Raw genomic sequence first — 27160 nt, forward strand, 5'->3', positions numbered from 1 at the left:
ATGCCCTATTGCAGTACCTAGTTTATTGAAATTGTCAGACTGTAGCATATACATATTTAAAACACACACGGTTTAGGTTTTTGTATACAGTTACTTTATTAATTCCACAAGATAGATTACAAGAAAATTTATGAAAAGTTATTTACTCCTTGTACGAATTACAAGTGGAATACAGTTACAAAACAGAAATATTTAATTATATGAAAAAGAACATCATTTACAGAAATATATTTACAGATATTATAAAAAAAAGAATTAAATATAATAAATAGAAAAAAACTAAGGAATCAGCTTTATGGAATTCTAAAACAGACTGATGGGTATGTGCATTCAGGTCAATGTAAATCATGTACTGTAGTATTTACCAAATACCCTGAGTATTTTGTACATAGATAGCATAACAAGAACATACATGCTAAATAAACCTCAATTTTTTTATTAAACATCTTATTTCTAGGCAGTGTCAAACTTAATGTGCCCAGTTAGATGACAGCATCAGTATTACTACCATATTTGGGCACACCACACCTTTTTTACCAAACTAGTCTTGATAGTGTAGACAGCGCTTAACACCCTATCTCTTACAGCAGAGTGACCATTTGTTGGCCAACCGTTGAGTAGTCTAAAGCTCTGTCTACACAATCAAACTTAATGTGTCCATATATGGTTAGATGACGTTATATCACCACCTATACTTTTTTTGTCTAGTTTTGATAGTGTAGACAGAAAAAAAATTGAGCTTAACTCGATTACTCGATTCACACATACACCATAAATTATTACATGGATATCTCATAGGATAATAGAGTTACTATGCTTCCACAAAAATTGAGCTTAACTCGATTACTCGATTCACACATACAACACAAATTATTACATGGATATCTCAGGATAATAGAGTAACTATGCTTCCACAAAAATTGAGCTTAACTCGATTACTCGATTCACACATACAACACAAATTATTACATGGATATCTCATAGGATAATAGAGTTACTATGCTTCCACACAGTAGTAATTGTCATTAAGTAATGTAAACACAGTGTAAACAGAAATGAAAAAGATCTGCATGGACATTAATTCCTTGTTCCAGGATTTTTTGTACGAAAATGAAGGTTTGTAACAAGGTGGTCATTTGTTACAATATGTAACATTTTGTAAGATTTGTGTAGTGTGAATCGAGATTTAATGGACGGAATTGAGTATAAAGTCAGAAAGTATAGTTGCAATGATTTAACACACCAGTTGTTGTGACCGTGCATAGATGTTGTCCGTTTTGTAGTAACTACAGCACGTGTTTTTATATTCAACCAATTGTGGATAAACCTCAGATCAAACGGAGCTCCTGTACTAATGTCGATACGCGACGCTCTTTTCACATAAACAAATGAAAGACGACAGAAAAGTATGGTCTAGGTACGACAGTACAACAAAATAAAATCTATTATATTACACTACTATACATCTATCAAGTTTTAAATTGCACAGCATATTAAGGTTAAAGAAATAAATTGATAACACTATTGGATACATAATAGAATAATTTCTAAAAGCAAAACCCTACCATGTATTGATTAATAAAAACAATAATTTCTATTTAATATTCCTAATATTAATATAGTCATAATATTTAATATATATATATCAACTTATTGATAAATGTAAATATTCTCTAAATATAATTAAACTTAATTCTTTGTTGAAAATACTTTTACGAAAATAGAGGTTTATTTTATTTTTAGCGTGGCTTCGCAAAGTATTAAGTTCATAAAGTTATAACACTCTAGTTTTTACAATCAGTACTACTAAATTTGAATCTTTATATGATTATCAAAATACCTTTTAATTCACTAGTACACGCAAAATAAAGTTTACCGGACAAGAGAGATTACACTTCTCTAGTTCTACTACTGAATATACATTGGTGGTTCTAGGTCTGACGTTGACCTTGTTAAAAACACAGGAAAACTAGAGGATGGCTGGTAGTTTATTTATGCACGCTAGCATTATTTTACAGTGAGGACCACTCCTTTGGAACACCGGAGGAACGCCCAATGGGACATTGTCCTGTGAAACAAATTAGCAGCAATATACGTTTTAGAACTAGAACCAGGGGAAACCACTATTAAGGAAGGGAACACTTTCCAACGAAACAAATCAGTGGAAATATTTGAAGGTGTCTTCTGAAGCTTGGTTCTCACTAGCAACGCAACGTAACACAATCTAAGCAACGTAAGCAAATACCCTTCTAATAATTGTGTTTTCCCCCGTCTGCGTGAAATCAAACCTGCGATGTTTGCAGCACTGTTGCGTCATCAGTTCCCACTTGTGATTACGCAATACAGCACTTTGCGTCGCTGCGTTGTGTTCTAGTGGAAACCACGCTATAATAACGGTTCTACTGTTGTAATTTGACTTTGATTTCAAACTAGACTTTCCTGATTTATAGAGTGTAATTATTCATCATCACTATCACTGTTTTCATCATCCTCATTTGCCTCATTAATTTGTTGGTTTTGTGCATTCACCTGGTTGCGACGCTCAAGATTTTGTTTCACAGACCTATACCGACTTTCAGCCAAGCAATTACGGCAACGTTGAGTGCGTGGATGGTGATAACCAAAAACCTGCGAAAAATTTGTTTTATTTATAATTAATATATTGCTCATAAAACCAACGCATCATCATGTCTAATACTGTTAAGCTAAAAAAATTGAAAATTGAATAGAATATAGTGTTTAAAGAAAAGTATAGGAAGTGACTCAATTGTACATACTTCTTCACTGACTTTCTGCCACTTTATAAACCAATCATATGCATCATAGTATCTCCTATTATCCTCATGTAGAATGCCTATGTTGAGGTAAAGCCTAGATGTCAGTACACTGTTTTCGCCGTAAGCTTGTAGGCAAAGTTCTAAAGCCTCCATATATTTCTATATAAAAAATGTAATAATGTTATAACAGAGATAACAACTTTAATCTGTTTTTTGAAGGTTTGCATGGCGAATCAAATGTCAAATGTTGATATAAAGTTTGCGGTACACCACATATATTATATGATTACTCAACGTTTCGATCAATATGCTTTATTTTATTTAATCGAAACCAACAGCGATAATTACCGCCACTAACAGGTTTGATACAAACAAAGCCAGGACTGTTTAAAGCACAGTGCCCACCTTGACAAGAGGAAAGGCATGGGCCAATACGTCAAGAGGCAGATACTAGATGCAGGGGCTGCCATAAGAATGCTGATTTCAAATGCCTAACGGGACCCCAGCTCCATATACAGCACCGATATTCCCAGATGGTCCAAGCTCTAACCAGGCCCAACATTGCTTAACTTTGGTGATCTGACGAGAACAGGTCTTTCAAAATAGAAAATCTATATATGTAATAATGCTGTATATGTAATAATGTAATATTAACATAGATAACAACTTGAATCTGCTCTAATGGTTCCTTTATATCTTTCAGCTGCCACAGAAACGACAATCATCTCCCTTTCAACAGACAGGTTAAAATAACCTCCTGAGTAACCACCAACTCTGGGTTATTAAGTACACACAAGCTAAATGTGTACATAGCCTTCTCTTGTTCTGATGGCTAGAATTACTGTCGATACGAGCTCAAGGAGATAAATATCACCCAAACGTTATTATTTGTCACTCTTACATACCTGTAACTGTTCGTCACTAGCTCTTTCTAATAAAATTCCTGCTGTCATGATGGCATCAGCCAAATGTCCATCATCTCCAAGCTATTCAAGATAAATCAACATTTTTTCTATTATAACATTTTGTATACAATTACATAATCTGTAAACTATTAAATACATACAGTACAGTACCAAAACTGCCCAGCTTTCATTCAACAGATATATTATATGAACAGAGTGAGTCTCTTGCCTTGTTCACACTGGAAAAATTATAAATTTAACCATGGTAGCTTTACCCAATGTCATCAGAAGACATGACCATTTTTCGCACTTGGATATTTTCATGTGTTATAGTTTTACTGTAATTTTACCAAAATTTATTGCCTCACATGTGCTAACACAAGTCACACGTTCGGATTGGACTTTTTAGCCGCATGGTCAGTTTTACCGAGACCATGGTACGTTTTACTGGGCAGCAGGCAGTGGTCGGTAAAAATAACTATTGAACTTGGTTAATCTTTAGCCAGTGTTTGGATTGGACCAGGTTAAGTTGACCAAATTAAGTTCAGTGCAATCGAGGCTTTATATTAAGACCAACTCAGACAGCGTCATGACTTGTCGGTGCTGTCTGAGTTGAATCCCGACAAGACGAGTCATCTTGAAATAGCGTCAGGCATAGTTTTTAGGTCGTCGGGAGAAGTTTAAACATTAAATTTTTTATTAGTTTAATTTTCTCCCGACGAGACGACTTGTCGTACGACGCTGTCTGAGTTGGGCATTAGCAGTAATTGAGATGGAACTAGAGATTGAATACAATACTTACGTCCTTGAATATCTGTATGGCCCTGTCAATACAAGCCTGGCCTTCCTCTACGGCTTCTTCACCAGACATGCTGTTGTCTCCACCACACTCGAGCCAACTCTCTAGGTTAAACGCCATCTGTACAAGGGTCTTTCCAAGTTTATACTAAGACAAAAATAACAAAGTGAAAATAATATCTTGAAACTTTCCAGTATTCACCATAGTTTTAAAATTCCTTTATCTAAATGAATACTACAGTATATAAGGGATTCTTATTTATTGACTTAAGTGAAATGCTTAGTATTATGAGAAATATCTAACTTATCTTTTCCACTTAGGAAAATTGAAAAATCCTCTTATTTAAATTAAGCACTTATTATTACTAACAGAAGTATTTAAGAAAATATCTAACATAGGTGCATTCACTGGGTTCAACATTCATATTTAGGCTAAGAGGGAAATACTCTTAACATTTAAAAATTCTTTATCTAAGAAATTAAGGGAAATTCTTAAATATTTCTTGACATCATAAGAGAAATACTTGTGTGAAATATTGGTGAATATGGCAATTGGGTCCCAAAGTTCAAAATGCGAAACTGTCATATGCTTTCTGTTGAAGGTTAACAAAAATAAACAAAAAAACACCACCTACCTTGTGTGCCTCACCCTCTAGTGTTTCTCTTATTGCGATAGATTTCCTTCCAAAATCTATAAGAGGTTTTAATTCTCGCATTTGACTGGGATCAATGTATTCATACAACTTGAGTTTCTGAATAAAAAGGTAATTATTAAAATACAGTAACATTGAAGATACTAAAAGAGGAGGACATCACCTACCAAGAAAAGTAAAAGAATCTATCTAGAACAGAACAGAAAACAACATGAACAGAAACCAGGGAGGACTCAAGCTCAGTTGCATCCAGGACACATCCATGACGGGACATCCGCAAAAAGACATAAGAACAAGTGGTGGCGCTAGACAGCACCGAGACAGAAAGAGTGATGATAAACAATCAACACGTCACTTGCATGAACAATACAACTGACGCTAGTAGCCAGAATGTAGAAAAAAAATTCAAAAAATCTATTTTCGTGGTTTACCCAATACAAACATAAAATACAGTACTTTTGCATGATTCAAAAATAAAAATAAATAAGAATAAATTTCTCTTATAGATGAAGTACATACATCATCATATATAGTTGCTGCAAGATGGTAGAGTTCTACCATCCGCTCTGGACGACTGCTCAAGTCCTCTTGTTCAATCTTCATCGCCTTCTCCAGTAAAGCAAGCGATTTCATATTTTCACCAGACTGGTTACTGAAAAGACATTGAAAAAATAATATTTAACCTACAAGATAGTTGTCTCATAACATTTTTAAAATAAACAGATATAAAATCATAAGCAAAATAAAATAAACAATGTTATTGGTTGTCGAGATATGTTTTTAGGTTTGTACTGATGTGGCAGCCAAAACATGGGCTTGCAAAACAAAAGCATTGATGTACCAGAGACGGATACTGGTATGAAGAGAGATGAACTGGCTGTCACAACTGGCAGATAGGAAATTATGGAGGAATCTAGTCATATAAGTTCGGGTATGTATGAGTAAGTAAGTAAAGTAATTATGACGAAGTTTTATGCAAAATTCCTATAACTTATAATTACTACACCTTTGGCTACCAAAAAAGACTAAATTGAGTCAACACGCCAACCATACAGATTTACGTGGTAGGCTACCACTACTGCCAACAAATTTTGGACATTGTTGCTACCAACTCATAAAATATTGTTTTAAAAGACGGTAAAAATGAACATATATGAAGGATTTTTTGTTGCCGTTATTTTTTAGTTGTATAGTAACAATCATCTCATCTTCCTATACTGTTCATAACCTCCTTTGAGTATAGTCACACAAGGATTGGTCACATTATGCAGCTGGGCTTCCTAATTTTCCATATTGGAAAGTAAATAACTAAACAGTTCAGTATAATGTCTTTATGTGAGAAAACAAAGAAGACTTACACTACTCTGGCGACTTGCTCATATCGTCTGGCTAGCAGCTGTAAATCAGGATCATCACTGTTTTCAATCTGATTTAGTTGACTTTGGTAACGGGTCTCCATCTGTGTTTGCCATGTTTTACCACAACCCTTTAGACGGTGACAGAAAGTAGAGTTAACATATGATAAGATAATAAGATTTATAAAGCGTACATATCTACAAAGTACTCAAGGCGCTTAAACATACAGTGTGTCATATATTAGAGTCATCTCATTAAGCGCTACAAAATGTCTTATTTATATGTATTGTACTTTACTACAAAACAAAAAAACATCCCATAATAGGGAGTTTTGATTTGCGACAACCCAGAACCTAAAGCTCTGTCTACACTATCAAACTAGTTTGAAAAGTGTGAATTCCCAAATATGGTAGTGATATACCCAAATATGGTAGTAATATTTATTTTATTTTATTAATTTCGGCAATAAACATAAAATAATAATTACAAAAAAAAACATAGAAATATATATATATATGAAAAACAAGACACGAGGCCGAGGAAAGACAAAAGCATTAAACAAAACGCTGTCACCGGTAAGGTGTGTCTCTCCAACGATATGACATCATCATATCCATATTTGGGCACATAGACCAAACTTAAGAACTAGGTAAGTCATTGTAAGCATGCAGGGACATTGCAACAAGCATCTACAACACAGTATTAGTTGATAGATTCAGGCAATGACAATATACAGTACATACAGTATGTCACAGTGGATTTTGAAGTACGGCAAATACTGTACACATACAGTCAACTCTCCCAATACCAGACATTCTTGGGCTGTCCTAATATATCTGGTTTTCCAGAAAGTCTGATATTCAAAATGTATTTTTAATGGTAAATAAACATTTTTAAACTTTTGAACCTTGAGAAAAGTCTTGTTTTAGGAGAGTTTCCAGTTTTCAGAGAATTCGGTATTGGGAGAGTTGACTGTACTAACATAAAAGCACTGCAAATGAAATTTACTGAGCTTACCTCTCGCCAGTATCTTAGAAGCAAAGTACTGTATTCCTCATTGTACAACTTGTCAAATATTTTCCAGTCCATTAAAAAGTCTTTCAGGTTTTCAGCTTGGTTAATTTTTAGCAAATGAATCGGCAATTCCTTAAAAAGTAGTTTTAGACAAATCATATTTATTTTACTTTATTACAAATAATATAACAATTAATAATAAATATAATGTATTTAGTATATGATTTAGCCATTTCTAATTTTGGCAATGATATTCCATAACAATGCACGTCCCCTGTTGTTCCAGTCATGGTCTATTCGTCTATATGGGCTATTTATCTATTTATTTTCTTACATTTCGTTGTGAAGCTCCTATCACAAGCCCCTTGGGGCTTCCTCGAGGTCCCTTACATCTTATTTAAATTTGTTTTACTCATTTTTTGTTTTGAAAGTAGGAACTGATATTGGTAAGATACACGTTTTAACTTTTCACTTACCTCTACTTTGCGATCAATATTATCGGATTGTTCAAAGAAATCGGCCAGCTTGCTATGCCACCATAACTGGTCAACAGCTCCTGATGTATGACCTTCAAAGTATCTAGTAAACAATGATGGTATGGTTTATGGTACACCATTTATTTACAAAACAAAATAAAGAAACAATGTCTTCTCAAAGTTGTAGTTTTTATGCTAAAAGTAAGCACAGTCTATATCACTAGACAATATTGATTGTGATAATATTAGAAAATATGCAAATGACTTAATGTTTATATCTCTGTGTAAATAATAAATTACACACAAGAATAAACACAACAGTGATTTAAAAAATGTTTAACTTACTTCTTTCGGACAGCTTTGCTTAGTGCCCTGTGGTAGAAATCAAGCCGACCTTCGCCACTATCTCCAAAAGGACGTAGAAATGGTTTCAACGCTCTGAACACGACAGCCCACTTGGCAGCAGGAAGGGGACCGATGTCTTTAGTCTTTTTTTCACGTCCACCATCTATAAATTTTTAAAAAATTAATAAAAATCAAACAGATGTACATATGTAGCACCAATTCATTTAGTTATTTTATCCCTTATTATCAATTATGATTTAAAAGTTTTGTAAACTTCAAGTTCAAGTTAAAAATTATATATAAAATATAAAAAAAAATATTTTTATTTATTAGTACAGTACAAAAATACAGTCAATAGAACACATGAAATAGAGCACATGCAATAGAGCACATGCAATAGAGCACATGCAATAGAGCACATGCAATAGAGCACATGCAATAGAGCACATGCAATAGAACGCATGCAATAGAGCACATGAAATAGAGCACATGAAATAGAGCACATGAAATAGAGCACATGCAATAGAGCACATGAAATAGAGCGCATGTAATAGAATGCATGCAATAGAGCACATGAAATAGAACACATGAAATAGAGCACATGCAATAGAACACATGCAATAGAGCACATGCAATAAAACACATGCAATAGAGCACATGCAATAGAGCACATGAAATAGAGCACATGCAATAGAACACATGAAATAGAGCACATGCAATAGAACACATGAAATAGAGTACATGCAATAGAACAAGACTTCTTTAGTTTAATTATTTCAATAGAACGTAAATTTAACTTAATCTTATCTTAATTAATGAAACAATACAAAATAGTTAACGAACCTTTACTTTCACTCTCTTCCTCAACTTCAGGTTTTAAGTTATCCTCATCTCCCAAAATTTGTAATAATTCTGTTTCTAGCAATCCAGTTGCTGATGTCTCTAGTAAGCACAGTGTTGCAACCAACAGTTGGCCACCATTCTCTTCCTCAAAACGTTCAAATACTTGCTCCAACAAACTAGTAAACATAAATGAATACAAATTGTCTTAAATTATATTTTTAATTATAAGTTATCGGTACAGATATAGAGCAAATGCAACAGAGCACAATAGAACACATGCAACAGAGCACATGTAATTGAGTACATGCAATAGAACACATGCAACAGAGCACATGTAATTGAGTAAATGCAATAGAACACATGCAACAGAGCACATGTAATTGAGTACATGCAAGAGAACACATGCAACAGAGCACATGTAATTGAGTACATGCAATAGAACACATGCAACAGAGCACATGTAATTGAGTACATGCAATAGAACACATGCAACAGAGCACATGTAATTGAGTACATGCAATAGAACACATGCAATAGAACACATGTAATTGAGTACATGCAATAGAACACATGCAACAGAGCACATGTAATTGAGTACATGCAATAGAACACATGCAATAGAACACATGCAACAGAGCACATGTAATTGAGTACATGCAATAGAACACATGCAACAGAGCGCATGTAATTGAGTACATGCAATAGAACACATGCAACAGAGCACATGTAATTGAGTACATGCAATAGAACACATGCAACAGAGCACATGTAATTGAGTACATGCAATAGAACACATGCAACAGAGCACATGTAATTGAGTACATGCAATAGAACACATGTAATTGAGTACATGCAATAGAACACATGCAACATAGCACATGTAATTGAGTACATGCAATAGAACACATGCAACAGAGCACATGTAATTGAGTAAATGCAATAGAACACATGCAACAGAGCACATGTAATTGAGTACATGCAATAGAACACATGCAACAGAGCACATGTAATTGAGTACATGCAATAGAACACATGCAACAGAGCACATGTAATTGAGTACATGCAATAGAACACATGCAACAGAGCACATGTAATTGAGTACATGCAATAGAGTACATGCAATAGAACACATGCAATAGAACACATGCAACAGAGCACATGCAAAATTGATATAATTGGGTCAATTTTTTTTTAAAAAGGTATATGACTTTTACTACAATTTATGTATTACAATCAGATATCACAGATCTTTATATTCAAGTATTTGATATTTCTTAAATAATTTATAAAATCTATTTTTTACTTGTTTTTTTTAGTTATAAACATGTTAAACTTATGTGTTAGAGAAAAGATATTAGTTTAATTGTTGTTTTTTTTTAGTTTCTAATTGTGTTATATTATTTATATTTTATTTGTTTTGTTTTGAGGAGCCTATTCACCACAAGCTTTGCTTTCTTTTAGGCTCCTCCACTTTATATTTATATATTTGTAAAGTGAAATAAATAAATGAAATGAAAAGTATACTAAAATAAAAACAATGCTTACTCCAACAAGCCATCTTTCATCTTATTGATTTTATCTGTGACACGCTCAAAGAATCCAAACACTCTTAATTCCTCACATGCCACAGCGAGCCAAAGAGGATTCTGCGACGACTCTTTGGACAGCAAACTGCTGATCTGCTTTTCATCCAAACGTTTGTTGTACTTGCCCAGCATTTCTGTTACAATTTCCTACAAATAAATTAAGAAGAAATAGTGGTTAGTTGACTTAAGCTCTGTCTACACTATCAAACTAGTTTGACAAAAAAAGTGTGATGATGATGATTTTAACCAATGACCATGAGACAGTACAATAATAACACTATATATATCAATGAGACATAGACATACCTTTCTAGCATCCATATTAAGCGGTGTGACAATAATTTCCTCTGGTTTAATTGACCTTTCAAGCAGCATCTTGTGTGGTGGTGTATCATTGATCATTGAGATAATGACTCGCACTTGAGGGGCTAATTTGCGTGGTAACCAGCTCAAAATTGTTCCTGATTTGTCATCGTCAAACTAGATAAAATAAAAGTAAATAAATATGTATGTATTCTACTTTTTAAATATTATAAAGCTCTGTCTACACTATCAAATTTTATGCGACAACAAAATGTGATGTGCCCTAATATGGAAATGATGATGTCATATCAATACCATATTTGGGCATATCATTATCACTACCATATTTGGGCACATTACACTATTTGTGTCAAACTAGTTTGATAGTGTAGACAGAGCTTAAAGCTCTAATTGTTAAATCAAAACCATTCTGTTTTTGAATAGGGCAACTAGATTATTACCGGGCTAGCTGGGTTAGAACTTTTGGAACTGTTAGCCAATCATATATATGATAATTAGGTGTTCATTAAGTGTTCTTTACTGCTGTCTCATTAGCCAATCAGATGGCATGAATTTAAACATGTGGTATATGATAATTAGGTGTTCATTAAGAGTTCTTTACTGCTGTCTCATTAGCCAATCAGATGGCATGAATTTAAACATGTGGTATATGATAATTAGGTGTTCATTAAGTGTTCTTTACTGCTGTCTCATTAGCCAATCAGATGGCATGAATTTAAACATGTGGTATATGATAATTAGGTGTTCATTAAGTGTCCTTTACTGCTGTCTCATTAGCCAATCAGATGGCATGAATTGTACCATGTGGTATTTAATCAAGAATAATTATATTATCTTTTTACAGCTATCTCACTAAGCATTAAAGACCAACTATTAGCCAATCAGATGTCGTGAATTTATCCATGTCAGGTCACTGTTACTCTAAAGACCTTTACATTTAACTGAAATTATTTAAATTGCTATAAAGACAGACACTAACAAAATGTCCAGATTAATGTACATTAGCTTAGAATGATTGAATACTAGGCTTACTTGATTAAGTGCATCAATGATGACAAGTACTGGAGGTGTCTTTGTGTTGGACAGAACACTACATGTCATCTGACAAGTTGTCTCTAGATTCTTGGGCATTGTAGCTTCCTGGAAAATGAATAAAATAAATGGTCATTTAAATGGTTCATGATAACGATTTTAGTGACTGTTCAGTCACACATGCTTTTTATAAATGACAACACAATGTCTGGGAGAAAGAGCATAAATGTACAAAAATATATTTAGGTGTTGAAATTAAACTAACTATTTAAGAAGACATACCAAAGGAAATGTATAGGAATATAAAATGAAATTGGCACTTTGTTTAAATAGAAGAAAAGTTTAGATATTATTTTTATTAGTTACTACATAATAACAAGAAATGTTGAATATACTGGTGCTCACCGGGGTTCAATTAGATCGATCCCTGGTTAGCAACGAAGGCATATCCCCTTACTTCGGTTTGGTTTTTTTTTTGGCATGGTTGGAATCCCCGTTTTTCGTATTAGTTTTAAGTACAGTGCTTAGAAGTTTAACAACATTAGGCACTATATACTGAAAATCCAGGATATTATTATACTGTATTTGCGGAGTTGGATTTCCGAGTGAACACGGGACTCACCTTTACCTTTACTGTATTTGTATATTATATAAATCCAAAGGCAAATTAATGAAAAAATTACAATGCTGTGGGTGATATATATATATTGTCAGCATTGATGTGTTTCATCAAGGCAAGTTGTAACGTGGTTTTAAAATAAGTACTGTAATTGAATAATATATGATTTATAGCTATGCAAGATTTATTTTGTAGACCTACATTAACTGATCCTAATTCTTTCAAGAGTCGTTTTAACGCCTTCTCTAGATCAGTGGAACCAGGAACGGCACCAACAAAATGAAAGAATATATGCCAACCAGTGCTGCCACCTCTGTGCAAGAGAAAAAAAGAAGAAAACACAACGAAAATAAGAATGTTGTATAGGAGGAGCTTAGATTTATTATGTTTTATAAACTCTCTTTAACAGCCATTCAGTTTTAAATAACTACCCCTGTGGGGTACTCAATAAGTAACTTATTTTGTTTGCTTAATACTAGGTATTTGAGTTTAAAAGTCAATAAACAGCTTTTTTAAAACTACAAGATGGCCTATTCAAAGTTTGATTTCATCCATTCATTCATTAGTGGAAAATTACTTCAATTTATTGTCATTTGCATATTAAATATACATAAAAATTATGTTTGCTCCGAGATATACAAAAACAGAAAAAACATTTACAAAGTGTCACATCACTCTTGTACTTTATTATTAGTTTTGAAGGTCAACATATCTTTAAGTTGTATTCACTTGAAATTTTAAGGGCGTTTCCCTTTTGCTTGGTTCCCACTAGAACGCAACGATGCAGACGCAAAGCAAGAGAGTTGACCAATAACAAGTGACAGTTTGAATCCTCGATTGTAATTGGTCAACTCGCTGATGTTGCGCTTACGTCCTTGCGTTGCGTCCTAATGGGAACCAAGCTTTAGTGGGGACACTAGTTTTGAAGCATCGTCAAGACTAGAACCAAGGAACCTGAGATTTATAATAACAATGCTAACCATGCCATAGTACCATTATTACTTATTATAATAATGCACTATAACGATATTTAAACCTACCCTGGAATTTGCTTGCTCATAGCCATCTGTTGACTGACGTCTGCCGTTTTGGCAAGAAGCGATGACTTTCCAGTTCCAGCACCCCCAAGTATAACTAAAGAGTTGTTGACACCAATGTCTGTTACATATTTCTCAACTTTTTCAAGAATTGTTGTTCTGCCCAGAACTAGGGCTCCTCTGCTTTTGAGGAAAGACTATAAATGAGAAAATATTTTTTTTTTATTTTTTTTTAATTTATTCATGATATGTTGCCAAGTTTCTTCTAATCTTTTTGTGGAAAAAAAATGTCAAAAAATGTGCTAAGCTATAAATATGTATACAGTAAAACCTGTGTATTGTATCATGATGAGTGCGCACTATATCTCATCTGCCAAGCCCTATGATCCTAGAGGTTAAAGAGACAACTTGGCACTACTGTAATTATTAACAACCTTATCACAACTGTTTTTATCACAAAAAATGTTTTTTTTTTATAGAAATGCATTATTTAATTTAAATTTAACAAAAAAATAATAAACACATTAAAAGCAGTATCACCTCATGTGCTTCTTTAGCTTGTTGATACGGATCAAGGGTTCCCTCCGACAATGGATACTGCTCTTCGATACGATTCTTAAAAAATTCAAACACCTTGAGAAAAAAAAGATATCAAGTTTGTATCGTAATACTCAGGCACAACAATTTCACAAAAACTGTACAATAGTACCTTCAATTGTTGAAACTAATGCATGGCACATGATACAAAATCAACCAATCAAATTGGAAGCATAAAGTAGATATGTTAAAGTAGTAATATAGTTTAAAATATTAGTATTGTAAATAAAGTAATATCAATCAATCAATTACTTAAAATTAAAAAAAAAATCTCCTATCTAAGTGAATACAATTTAAGGGAAATACTTAAATATTCATTGAGTTAAGTGAAATACTTAATAATTAAGGGACATATCTCACTTAAGTGTGATTGGTAAATGAGGCCACAGAGGCCTAAAGTTAATAAAGGCAGGCAATGCACATGAATGATATTAAAAGGAATACACACTGCTTACTTACATTTTTACAGAACCCTTCCTGTAGACCAGTAAGTTCAACTTTGCCATCCTCATCAATACCCGCATATTCACAATCATACCACTTAACACGATCTTTCTAAAAAGTTAAAATACAAAATTTATTTTATTTAAGTTGATAGCACCAAGTTGAAACTAAAATAGTCTTATTAAATGGCTTTCAACCCTATTAATTTGTCAGCATGTTTTAACTTTCTGTCAATCCATATTCAAATCATATAGGTCACAGGTTATGCCTTTATGATTTTTGAAATATATATATATTGTTGATTTCAATTAATCAAAAATAGCATGCCCTCTATTGCTATTTGTATTTTTTTCAATTTCAAACGCTCAATTTTGTTTATTGCATGAATGCACAAACATATCTTAGTGGAGCTGTAGCTTGGCGGTTAACATGATTGCCTTCCCTGTAATCCCGAGGTCAAGAGTTCAATCCTGACCTGGTGTCTAGGTGTGCCTAGTGTCCACTTCCTAAAAATGAGACTTAGTTTATAAGCACAATAAATTATCAAATAGTTTATCCTGGCAAGTTGGTGGCTGTTTGCTGCTCTTAATGCCATTAAAACCCCTTGCCTTCTTCTTTTTATTAATCTTCATGTAACTTACAGTTGAACAGGGATTATTCACAACAACTACTATTATTTTATACAAGCCAAAAAATCAATGATTTAATCAACTATAACAGCTTCTCATTAATAACTGTGTAATTGATTAACTTACAATTTGAAAGAATTAACAAGTTTTAAATTGAATTAGCATATCAATTTATACGCTAAGACTACCTAATCAATCAAGCAAACTAACTAAACATTGTATTTTCGTGACCAATTAATTTTTGCAGAAAAACAAAGTGATTATGAGTGTGTCAGACAAAGCCAAAAATCCAGCATAACCTAACAATTTCCAACAACAAAATGTACACTGTAGTACTACTGCAGTCATCAATATTTTTTTTTTAAATAACACCTGGTTGGAAATATTTTATTTCATTTTTTATTTATTTTTGTCTCCATAAAAATACAAAATAAAAAATGTTGACAAAGAACAAGAAAAAAAAACCAAGCAGAGACAGGATTCCTAAAAAGCGAACTCAATCTCAATCAAGGCTGCTTTTGTGCTTTCCTGGCAGCTAGTGACTATGATTTTATTTTTTCCGTCGTGTTTGTTAAATTGTTGATTTGTATGTATCTTTTGCCTTAATAAATAATATTAATAATAATATTAATATTAATAATATTAATAATAATATTAATAATAATAATCATTATCTAGTAGGTCTCCTATTGCACTGATTAGATAAAAAACACTTAGAATATAATTTGTATAAACATTAAAAATGCATATAAATATATATAAAAATAAATTAAAATATATTGCAATATCAAATGTTAATTGATGTAAAAGCATCCAAATCAGCTTTTTGGCTATAATAAATTTTGAGTTGCATTAATTTGTTTAAATTTAAAATAAAGATACCAAGATATTTTTGTCTATTCTTTGAAATTGTAGTATTTACTGATGAATGAAGAATAATCTTTGTTTTGAGATTATTAAAGATGTATTGTCCTCCAAAAACAGGAAAAATGAATATTAATTATTAAATCAGACTTTGAATAGGTTATTTAGTAGTTTTAATAAAGTTAATCACTTCCATCTAAAAAAAACAAAACAAAAAATGTTTTCACTTATAAAATAACATAATGGTTAAATTCAACAAAAATCCATTGGCTGGCAGCCACTTTGATAACTATGGATAACTATTATGTGACATTAAAATGGCATATTCAGCAACAACAAAAATATTTTCAGGGGGACAATACATCTTTAAAGTATTTTATAAAACAACCCAGATTCTGAAAATAATTCTGTGAAATCTGACTAATGATAGGTACTGTAAACCAACCCAATCAATCAATCATTCTATATTTAAATCAATCCATCAATTAATCTGTTTGAAAATCAATCAAGCAGTCTGAATTAAATCAGTCATTTTGAAAATAATTCAGTCTGGAAATCACTTTGAAAATAAATAAATCATTCAATCTTTTTGAAATCAATCATTTAATCTGAAAGTTAAGTAATCATGTCTGAAAATGAATCAATTTTTCTGTTTCTGTTTTGCTGCATAGTGCCGAAAAAAACGATTCAAATATATTGACGTTGACGTAAACGTTACTGCAGTGTAGTTGACTCAAGGTTAGCAGCTGTCTATCGAATAACCGTTATTTTGTGTTGCATCTACAAATTGCTCAACCGGTTTTAAATGGCTTTCTAAGACCAAATTAAATGGATGTCTTTAACCGGTTATTTTGCGCTGCCTTTTAACCAGTTACCACAAAATTGTTCCGTTTCTCTTTCCAAGAAAATTGACACCGTTTTTTAACTGGTTTTTATGCAGCAGAAACAGGCCCAATGAGTCTAAAATCATTCATTCAATCTGGTAATCAATAAATCAGTCTGAAAAAGTCAGGCAATCAGTCAGTCTGAAAATCGATCAAAACTTACCAATCGTGTTTTAAGCATTTGTTTAAGTACATCCAGCTTATGAGGCGCTATTGGGTTTGGATCCATAAAGTCACCGACATACTCTTCTGGTATTGTCTTCAGAAATGACGAATTGCGAACCAAAAATAAAGCTGAATAAAGCAAAATATTTGTATCAAACATTTATTTAATTGACCAGATATTCAAGGTGAATAAGTGATTTAAACCTTTAGAAGAGGTACAAAATGTTAACAGAAATTGTCAAGACTAAAGGCAACTGTGGCTGTAAAACACCCTTAAGTGAATACCATTACCACTTAAGTGAATACCATTACCACTTAAGTGAATACCATTACCCCTTAAGTGAATACCATTACCACTTAAGTGAATACCATTACCCGTTAAGTGAATACCATTACCTGTTAAGTAAATACCATTACCACTTAAGTGAATAACATTACCACTTAAGTGAAATCCTTGAATATTTATTAAGTGAAATATTGCTTCTGGGTACTATAAAGATACAATCATGATTAAAGACTACATACAGTACAAGGGCTTAAAACCAGTGAAGAGTGTAATTTCAATCTTCCCTGCTTAAAACTAAAGATTTCAACAGATTCGCCTTAATTGATGTCAGACTGCACAGTATACATTGTGGATTGAAATAGATTAACATTGAATGTCAACATGTACTTAAAATGTTTTAAGTAATCTACTAATTTGTCTATTGGATTACATGTTAATTCAAATTTATGGGGCACATTTAAACAATATCATCGTGTTTAATCTTGTTCTTATTGAATGTTTTTCCTTAATAAATCGTGCAGTAGGCATTATTTAGATTGTGACTGACAAATAGTGCTGATATATGCATGTTTTCTTAGAGGAAGAAAGCATGTGAATGTTTATTTGAAACTTTTAACAGCTCAGGAAGTTCAATTTTTTATTTTGGTACATGTGTTTCCTTTGATGAATATATGATATAGATTAAGAATGACAAATAGTACTGCTACAATATGCCTGCATTTCTTTGTAGAATGACGGAACAACATAACTGTTTATTTGAAAATTGGCTCAGGCTCATTAAATAGGACCACATTGCACATAACCAGACTTAATTGGGTATATCCAGGCATGCAATCATACACAGTTTACAACTAGCTAAAGATCAAATGTTTCTGTTCATAATCCTCATTGTAAACCCCATTAAATTTTCCCGTGTTAATTTTCGTAAAAATGTTTTCGTTGTATAATTCATGTCTCGTTTTAAATAAATTTTAGATATTTTCAACTGTAGCCATTCACAATTTAAATGTATTTTGAAAGACATTATTCTATAAATGTTATCTTTGTGTTGGGTATCAACCTGTACCGTACTGACGCGGGTATAAGCCCACCCCCCGCTTGAACATGAAATCACGTCAAGTTTGGGGGGTGGGCTTATACCCGAGGATCCAAAAATGCAGATCGTCAAAAACAGCACATGTACACTGTGTATTCCACTATGCGAGCGAGCGCCCTCACGTGTACGACGTTGCCTCTAAATAATACACGAGGTGTAGAGTGTCGGAAAATTAAGCTTATATAGTTCGTGTAATTTATCGTAGAATATCTTATTTTAAACATCAATTGAACAAGAATTTATCAAGCAGAAAAGCAAGTATACAATGTTCGTTAAATAGAAATGTACCAAAGAAATTTAATAAGCTTGTTTATGGCAGCCGATACCAAATAGTGGTTTTCCGTTTTGGCGACTTATAACGTCTGGTGTGAAGCGATCTTCGACCGCGATGGAGTGTAAACAAAACAGGACCGCTAGGCCTCATATGGCCTAGCGTATATTAGCCTAACTTGGTTATGATCAAAGGTAGGTGTATGGACGTCGCCAAATACAAAATAATGTATTACGACACACACTGTAGATCTTCGAATTAATGGGTGGGCTTATACCCGAGTATGGGCTTATACCCGCATCAGTACGGTAATTGGTGCCTTGCAAGAATAAAGAATAGAAGACTATATAAAAGAAGCGTTTATGCATTCTACGAATTTTGTATGCTCTCATAATTTGTTTGGAGGGTGAGTTTGTTTTACTGAAAAATGTCTTACAATTTGGATTGTCAATTTTGTATGCTCTCATGGGGAATTTGTTTGAAGGGTGAGTTTGTTTTACTGAAAAATGTCTTACAATTTGGATTGTCAATTTTGTATGCGCTCATGGGGAATTTGTTTGGAGGGTGAGTTTGTTTTACTGAAAAATGTCTTACAATTTGGATTGTCAATTCTGTATGCTCCATGTAGAATTTCCATTTCAGTAACCGAGAGGCCTTCAATCCATTTATATTCTTTCACTAGTGAGTCTGATACATCATTGTGTGTAGGAATCCAACCACATCGTTCACTACAAGAAAGGTCACGATGAACGTTAGTAACACAATAGCACACAAATTCATATGTATAAAAAGAGTACAAACTACGTCTGTATATTGCTATTGGGGTTGAATGACTGGTTGTCCACGGTTTGTGTAAATATAATCTAATCTTTATGGCTTAGAGAAACTTGTTTGAATAGGTCAACATCATCACGCTATGGATTTATTAGAAGTCCTATCTCCGTCTGGCTAGATAATAGAGTAGCTGCAGTAGCTGTTTACACTATATTGTAAAACAATGGATTCAATGGTTTGCATTCTAATGGACAGAATATTTTCATTCATTGAAAGATTAATTGTTCTAATAAACTTGGTTTCTCCTTAAGTTCTGTCTACACTATCAAACATTATGTGACAAAAAAATGTGATGTGCCCATTATGGACATGATGATGTCATATCACTACCATATTTGGGCATACACTACCATATATGTGCACATCACACTTTTTTTGTCAAACTAATTTGATAGTGTAGACAGAGCTTCATATCTTATATGTCAAGGATATGCTATGCACAAAAATGAGGAGAGGGTTGGCTACACTTTAATAATACAAACATATCATTAAAAAAAAAAAACATTAACAAAAATAATCAATGGACATCAAGGGATCAAATGGCAAGGTTGGGTTATATTATTATTATTAGTGTCAATCAATGACCTTCTGATATAATATCCCTGATATAATGTACTTAACATTGATGTTAAGTTCATGTTTATTAGTATAAAGGTTCATCTGGATCTTTCTCTTCAAAGGGAATAAAGTTTTTACTGTTTTCGTTTTTTTTTTAATCATCCAAAAAAAAATAAAAAATTGTATTCTTCATATTTGTGTTTTTATGTTTATGCCTTTGTATGCTTTGAGCGTTGATGTGACATGTCTTAAGGGGACAGTGGTCCTCCTACCTCTTTTGCCACTCCTTAGCACACTCAAATTCCTAGTGATGATTTATAATCTTACTAAATTATTAAAATAAATAAATAACTATACATTGAAATAAAACGTTCTTAACATGTAATGTAATGTATTCAACACAATCGTGCAAGTTCATGACATCTGTCAAGTACATGGATAATTTCTATCATACCTTGTAAGGTTAAGGAAATAAGGATAGACATTATCTTGGTAGCATCGATCAATTTCTCCTAAGCATGTCCTTAAAGTTTCTTCTGATGTCGTGTCCTTTGGTACGCCCTAAGAAATATAATTTCATTGGACAGTTAGTGTAACGATACAATAATGATACTATAATACTTTATTGACTTAAGGGCTTTGAAATCGCACAATTGAACGGACAGAAATTAATGTGGCATATGTAACATTCTGTTTTATCCTTACTCTTTGAAATCCTTTATGCTCTATCATCACCCATGGGGTGAATAACACAATAGAAAAACTTTAAGAAAAACTTTAAATAACTAATGCTAAACACAGGTGTGTTGATAATGGGACTAAAGTATAGCTACAGCTAAAAAGGTAAAACAGGATAAACAATTTAATTTAAAGTTATTATTTTTGGATATTTAAATTAATAAACATTAAATCAGTAATTGTGATTATAGGAAGTAAATTGACTTAACATAAATAAAATATATATTGTTGAATATTTCCAAAAATAGCGTTTAAAATGGAAAAAAATTAATTTTTCAAGTTCAATGACGTATTCTATTAAGAATGTAACTACTATTAACACAGTCAAATAATATAAATTAAGTAATCTCTCATTTGGGGAAACCTCTATTATGGGGACACTTGGGTTGGGTACCGAAGGTGTCCCCTGAATATTGGTCCAGCCTACTATAATTGTATTGTACTTCATTGTGGCTAGTTTTAATAGTTTTTTTCAGTCTGTTTTAATATTTATGTAATCCTCAATCCTAATATTCTAATTTTTCCAATAATCGTTTCAAAACCTTCTCGAGATCAGTTGAACCAGGAACAGGATCAACAACATGAAATAATATTCCAACTAGTGTCCTCCTCCCAGTGTTCTACTGTGTTTGTGTAACTGTATTGCCTGTTTGTAACCAGCATTACATTATTAATAGGAAACTGTAGAGTTAACGTATCATTGTGCAATTCTTCCTTTTTAATATTGTATTTTTAATAGTTTTAATAATTTTATGATAAACACTTTTAATCTGTATGTATTATATATAACCTAGCTTTTGGACAATAAAATAATATCAGTATCAATATCAGTTACAGAATGTAAAAACAAAACTGTAAATAAAATGCAACATTTCTGATATAATTCCTTAGTGACATTCATTACTTATTCTGAAAATGATTGATTACATTAAACAGTTACAACATTATGTTTTAATCACAATCTTACATGGTCTCAATGGAAATAAATTTGCCGCCTTGTGGTACTTTTTGGGGTTTTTTTCTCTAATGAATTATGGTCGTGTAATTATTAAAATAAGAAAAGAAAAAAATGTTTCTGCCAACGCAACATTTTCATACTGATATTAATAATGTCATAACAAATTTCAGATTTTTCTTTAATTGGTCATTTTCTGTAGTGATTTTGGTTATTTTATTATTTTCTTTAATGATTTTTTTAATTTTTGTGATTTTCTGTAATGATTTTATAGCTTTTAACATGATTTGCTGTGATTTAGATTTTTTTTGATTTTCTCTCTAATATAGATATTTTTTCTGGCGATTTGCTGTAATACATTATTAAGAGAGTCTGTTTACAGCGATATTTTTATTGCTTTTTGACAATCCGTCGGAATGGTGTCCTGGGTTTTTTTTTTATTATTAACCACCGTGTATACTTTTATGTGTTATGTTAAGTGAATATGACTTTCTTAATAGTATTTCTAAAAACATTGAAGAATTCATAAATCAAAAATAATATTAAGTTTAAGGTAAATGTCCGGAAATATAGTAAATTGATAGAGAGAAAATATCAGTTCAATTACCTGAAAATATTCAGGCAAAGTGAACTTAAGCTCTGTCTACACTATCAAACTTGATGTGACAAAAAAAATGTGATGTGCCCACATGATGATGGGCACATCACATTTTTTTGTCAAACTAGTTTGATAGTGTAGACAAGGCTTTAGAGAGAAAATGTAAGATTGAGGACTCGATACTACAAGCAAACCATACTTGTCCTCAGGGAAAGTCTATCCACAAACTTGGCTTAATGTTATGTTATTTTTACAGTGGATGTGTATCTAATACTGGTAATTTTTTTTGCTAAAAATATTGTATTCTAGATTTTCCCATTTACATACTTGACCTGTAAACAGCTTGTATATGAGAAATACTATAAGTTTTATTTATTTCAAATATTTATTTACCTCCGCCAAAGAGGTATATGTAATCGATCGCGTGTGTTTGTTTGTCTGTTTGTCTGTTTGTTTGTTAGCAGGATTACTCAAAAAGTAATTACAAGGACCATTCCATTAAATTTTGGGACCATTTCGGACCACAGTCCCAATTTTGGACCACTTTTTAGTATACTTTTCAGACCTGTTAGTGTTAAAAAGATAGGACAGAATTTTTCAAAAGCCGGCGAGCAGTCTTAAAGTAACAAGTAAACTAAAATTGAATTTTCTCGAGAATAAATTTCATTTTTGTACAAGAGGCAAGAGTTATAATTTGTGATTTGTAATTTTAAAACATAATTTGATTTAATGTGCACGTTTTTTGATGCGAGTAGTTTACAAAACCTATTTCTTTTCAAATTCACTCGTTTGATTTTCGCGTTGCTGTTCTATTGTTAGTCAACTGAAGCTATTGTTAATTTAAAGGCTTGTTACATAACCATTACACCAAACTCGCATACACATGCTTGTAGTGAAATTAGCGTAAATCACAAACAGCATTAAGACACACACAAATATATATATATATTGTTTTACCGGAGAAATCTTATGTAGGACAATTTTAAAGTAGGCGGAGGTATGCACTCTTGGAGTGGCTTTCTAGTTTTGTCTTTATTCTGCAAGCACTTTCAGTACTAGTGCACTAAATTTCAAAGTGGTATAATAATTGGGAAAACCATAACAAAGTAAAGACAAAGAGTAATCAAAATTAAAAATAGAATTATTAATATTATAATTTTGGTTCAAATATTGAGTTGATATAAAACTCAATTTATATTCAGTTCAACGAAGACGCTTTGTACAGTATTGATTGAAGGGAGTAGGGTTTGTTCATTGTTAAAGAATTTTATGGTTCAGTGCACAACATCTTTACAAAATTGCTGTACCCACAATCCTTCGTAGCAACCATGAACTAAACAGGTAAACACATGGTGAAAGAAATCCTAGTTACTGTTAAATATTTAAGTCTTCAAATTAAGCCTTACATTGCTAAGCAACACTATATCACGCAATATGCATTGTCAATGATATTTTGAGTTGATAATTAAATTAATTATGTATCAACTGAATGTCTTTAAAAACAGTTAAATTTAATCAAAAATCCATTGTCTGATTGTCTTTTTTTTTCAGGTTACTAATTTATTTAATAGTATTATTATTATATTTTTGGTCAAAGTAAATAACTATTCAACAAAAAAATATGGGGATTTTTTCAGAGAGACAATATATCTTAAAGTGGATGCTAGAGTATGCCATTATTCAAGAAAATAATATCACATATCACATAAAAAGAGGTTGCAATAAATACTATGATAAAAAAAACATTTCAAAAACTTAATATTTCTTACCCATCTAAGGTCACATTCAACCAAATGTAAACGACGCTTCTCACACCACTGACGTAGATCTGGGAAGACCTATAAAATTATTGGAGCAAGAATAGAAATTCAGATTAAAGCCTTGTCTACACTATCACACTAATGTGACAAAAAATGTTATGTACCCCATACTGTATATGGACATGATGATGTCATATCACTATCATATTTATGCACATCACACTTTTTTTTGTCAAATCAGTTTAATAGTGTAGACAGAGCTTTATAAACTTTTTTAATACAATCATCAAATTATCATGATATGGTATGGAAAAACAACAAATCTTACTTCTTTAACCAAAATTTCTCTTTCTGCATGGAAATCTTTGAAAGTAGAGGAGACAAATACCCGTATAGTTTTCCATCCAGATCGTTTTATGACGAGTTTCTTACATTTACTCTTTCTATCACATGTTTTTGTAACCTTATCCCATGTTTGCTGAACTGCGTAACGATAATCAGACGGCCCGGATGGCACTGCCATCGAGTTGGATGCGCCGCAACCCATTATTGTTTATCATCTGAAAATTCAATACGGTTTGTTTTAGTGTTACGTTAATGGTAAATTGACACCAATGGGACAGATCTGTTTGAAAGGAGCGAGCAATCGTGACAATAAATTCGTCCTATTGGTTCCTGTACCTCACCCCACACCACAGGAGTTTACTACTAGCTAGGCCTAGTCCTTTTAGTATTGTACTACCTAGACCTAGCCTAGTCTATAATAGGCCTAGGCTAGTAGTAGTAGGATAGCCAGCCTACTATTAGGCCTACTACTACTACTACTAGGCCTAGTTTAGGCCTACTACTGTACTAGCTAGTAGAGAGGCACACAACACAAATATACTTAATTATATAGGCCTAGGCCTAGGCCTAGTACTAGTAGTACTATTATAGATTAATACTTACATAGGCTTAGGCCTAACTGGATTTGTGATACGTACGACTAGGCTATTAAGCTAGAAGCGAACCTGATCTTAGCAGAGAAATCGTAAACAAAACCACCAAATAAATAGGCCTCTAAAGTCTAGGCCTAGGCTACCAAAATTAATTGATGGATCATCATGATTTTATACACGGATTTGTTTGTTTTTTCTTGTTAGGAATTGAAGTACGCCCTCTAAAAAGAATGTGATGGGAAAAACTTGAATACATCTGTTCAGTATTTATTGGTACTCACTTTCGAATCAGTGGCACACACCTTTCGGTGGTGCGTCCATAAAAATATAAACAACAACATATAAAAGGTAAATGATGATAAAACTTACATAATTAACTTACATTGGAAAAAAAACAAAACAAAACAAAAACAAATGTACAGAGTAGTAATTGCACACTTGAGTAGATACTTAAAAACAATTGTATATTCGAGCAAATCAATAAATCGATGCAATAGGTCAGTAGTAAATACACATTAGGGCCTACTTACAAAATTTCAGACAGAAAAAGAAATACTTATACATAGTAAATAAAAAAAAAAAAAAAAAAAAAAAAAAACAGAATAAAGGTACAATAGGTGAACAGTATAAATAATACATAATCATGATAAAATTACTACATAAATCGAAATAAGCACAACTATATGTTTATAATTATGTACTTGATAGTACAAGATTTTATTTGTTTAATGATTAGTTATTGGTATATCTAACTGGTCTATCAATGTATAGGCCTAAACTAAATAAGCTAAAATGTCTGACTGAAAAAAAAAAACAACAAAAAACTTATGCATAGAAAATAAAACTAAAAAATAATTGAATAACAGTATAAAGATACAATAGGTCAAAAGTATAAATAATACATAATCATGATTATTTTTACAAAAATCGAGATAAACACAAATATATGTTTATATGTATTTAAAGTTAGATAAGCAAATAAACTACTTTATCAATGTAAAAGCCAAATAGGCTAATTATTGGGGTAATGCTGGTAATTTCTTATATATATCTAACCTGGTATCCCAGGCATTGTAGGTATTTTTTACAAGCCAAGTCAAAAATTTCCCCAAGAACAACGTTTTCATTATATAAATTGTCTAATAACAAATGTAATTTCATTTCAGAGGTTCCTTCGTAGAAAGATTTCCAATAATGTTCAAACCCGTTATTCCTTAATTGTAATTTCATTGGGTAGAAGATTTCTTCTCTTAATTTACTAAATGTATTACATTCTAACATAAAGTGTGCGATAGTTCCAGTGTCATTATTGCAGAGTGCACACATACCCGTAGTCGTGGGTGAACATGACTGTTTCCTACCTTCAAGGTTTAGAGAGTTCGATCTCGCCTTAAATTACAAACAACTTCTTTTAAAGTCATTTTTGTAAAGAAGGTATGGTTTTAGTATCGGTTTATTCTTGTACAACATATACTGTGTCAGAGATGATTTTGATTGTGCTCTCTTTTGCCATTCGTTATTAAAATATTATCGATATCTTTGTTCTTGCATTTAAATTGGGTTAACCAATTACCAGGTGATTCGTTGGTGAACATATCACCCATGTTACATTTATGTAAGGCTTCTTTAACTTGACTTAACCATCCCCATTTTAATTTATCTTCAAGAATGTTTATGGCGTTAAAAATCGCATTGGACCATCTTTTCTTCTCCATGTTTTTTAGGCGGTTAAAATATTTAATCCGAGAGTAGTTTTGAAGCGATTCTAGTGATTGCCA

At 32.3% G+C, this 27160-nt stretch overlaps 1 protein-coding gene across 3 annotated transcripts; it reads right to left on the reverse strand.

Annotated features, from left to right (window-relative positions):
• Window positions 1-64: 64 nt before the first annotated feature.
• LOC140051269 (telomerase protein component 1-like) lies at window positions 65-25566 on the reverse strand. 3 transcript variants are annotated; one of them, XM_072096427.1, is made up of 24 exons: window positions 25455-25566; window positions 24773-25004; window positions 24454-24522; window positions 20848-20954; window positions 19596-19729; window positions 17347-17477; window positions 14822-14917; window positions 14306-14398; window positions 13769-13962; window positions 12930-13041; window positions 12110-12217; window positions 11060-11233; window positions 10713-10900; window positions 9168-9343; window positions 8325-8487; window positions 7980-8082; window positions 7507-7635; window positions 6492-6619; window positions 5653-5785; window positions 5116-5232; window positions 4485-4628; window positions 3683-3763; window positions 2778-2936; window positions 65-2628 (listed from the first exon to the last, which is right to left on the reverse strand). In XM_072096427.1, the coding sequence occupies exons 2-24, from the start codon at window positions 24989-24991 to the stop codon at window positions 2458-2460; spliced, it is 3129 nt and encodes a 1042-aa protein (XP_071952528.1). In that variant the 5' UTR covers window positions 24992-25004; window positions 25455-25566; the 3' UTR covers window positions 65-2457. The 3 variants fall into 3 exon arrangements, with proteins under 3 accessions (XP_071952528.1, XP_071952526.1, XP_071952527.1); XM_072096425.1 differs by having other exon boundaries at window positions 25393-25566; XM_072096426.1 differs by lacking the exon at window positions 25455-25566 and having other exon boundaries at window positions 24773-25170.
• Window positions 25567-27160: the final 1594 nt, after the last annotated feature.

Source organism: Antedon mediterranea, chromosome 6 (assembly GCF_964355755.1).
Source record: "Antedon mediterranea chromosome 6, ecAntMedi1.1, whole genome shotgun sequence".
Taxonomy (NCBI): domain Eukaryota; kingdom Metazoa; phylum Echinodermata; class Crinoidea; order Comatulida; family Antedonidae; genus Antedon; species Antedon mediterranea.

Excerpts from the sequence above, each read along its gene's own strand:
- LOC140051269 (XM_072096427.1), bottom strand. The coding sequence starts at position 24,991 with ATGGGTTGCGGCGCATCCAACTCGATGGCAGTGCCATCCGGGCCGTCT. Across the intron at positions 19,730-20,847 it reads TATTTCCTTAACCTTACAAG|TGAACGATGTGGTTGGATTC; the intron begins GTATGATAGAAA and ends CCTTTCTTGTAG. Across the intron at positions 6,620-7,506 it reads TTCTAAGATACTGGCGAGAG|GGTTGTGGTAAAACATGGCA; the intron begins GTAAGCTCAGTA and ends CACCGTCTAAAG.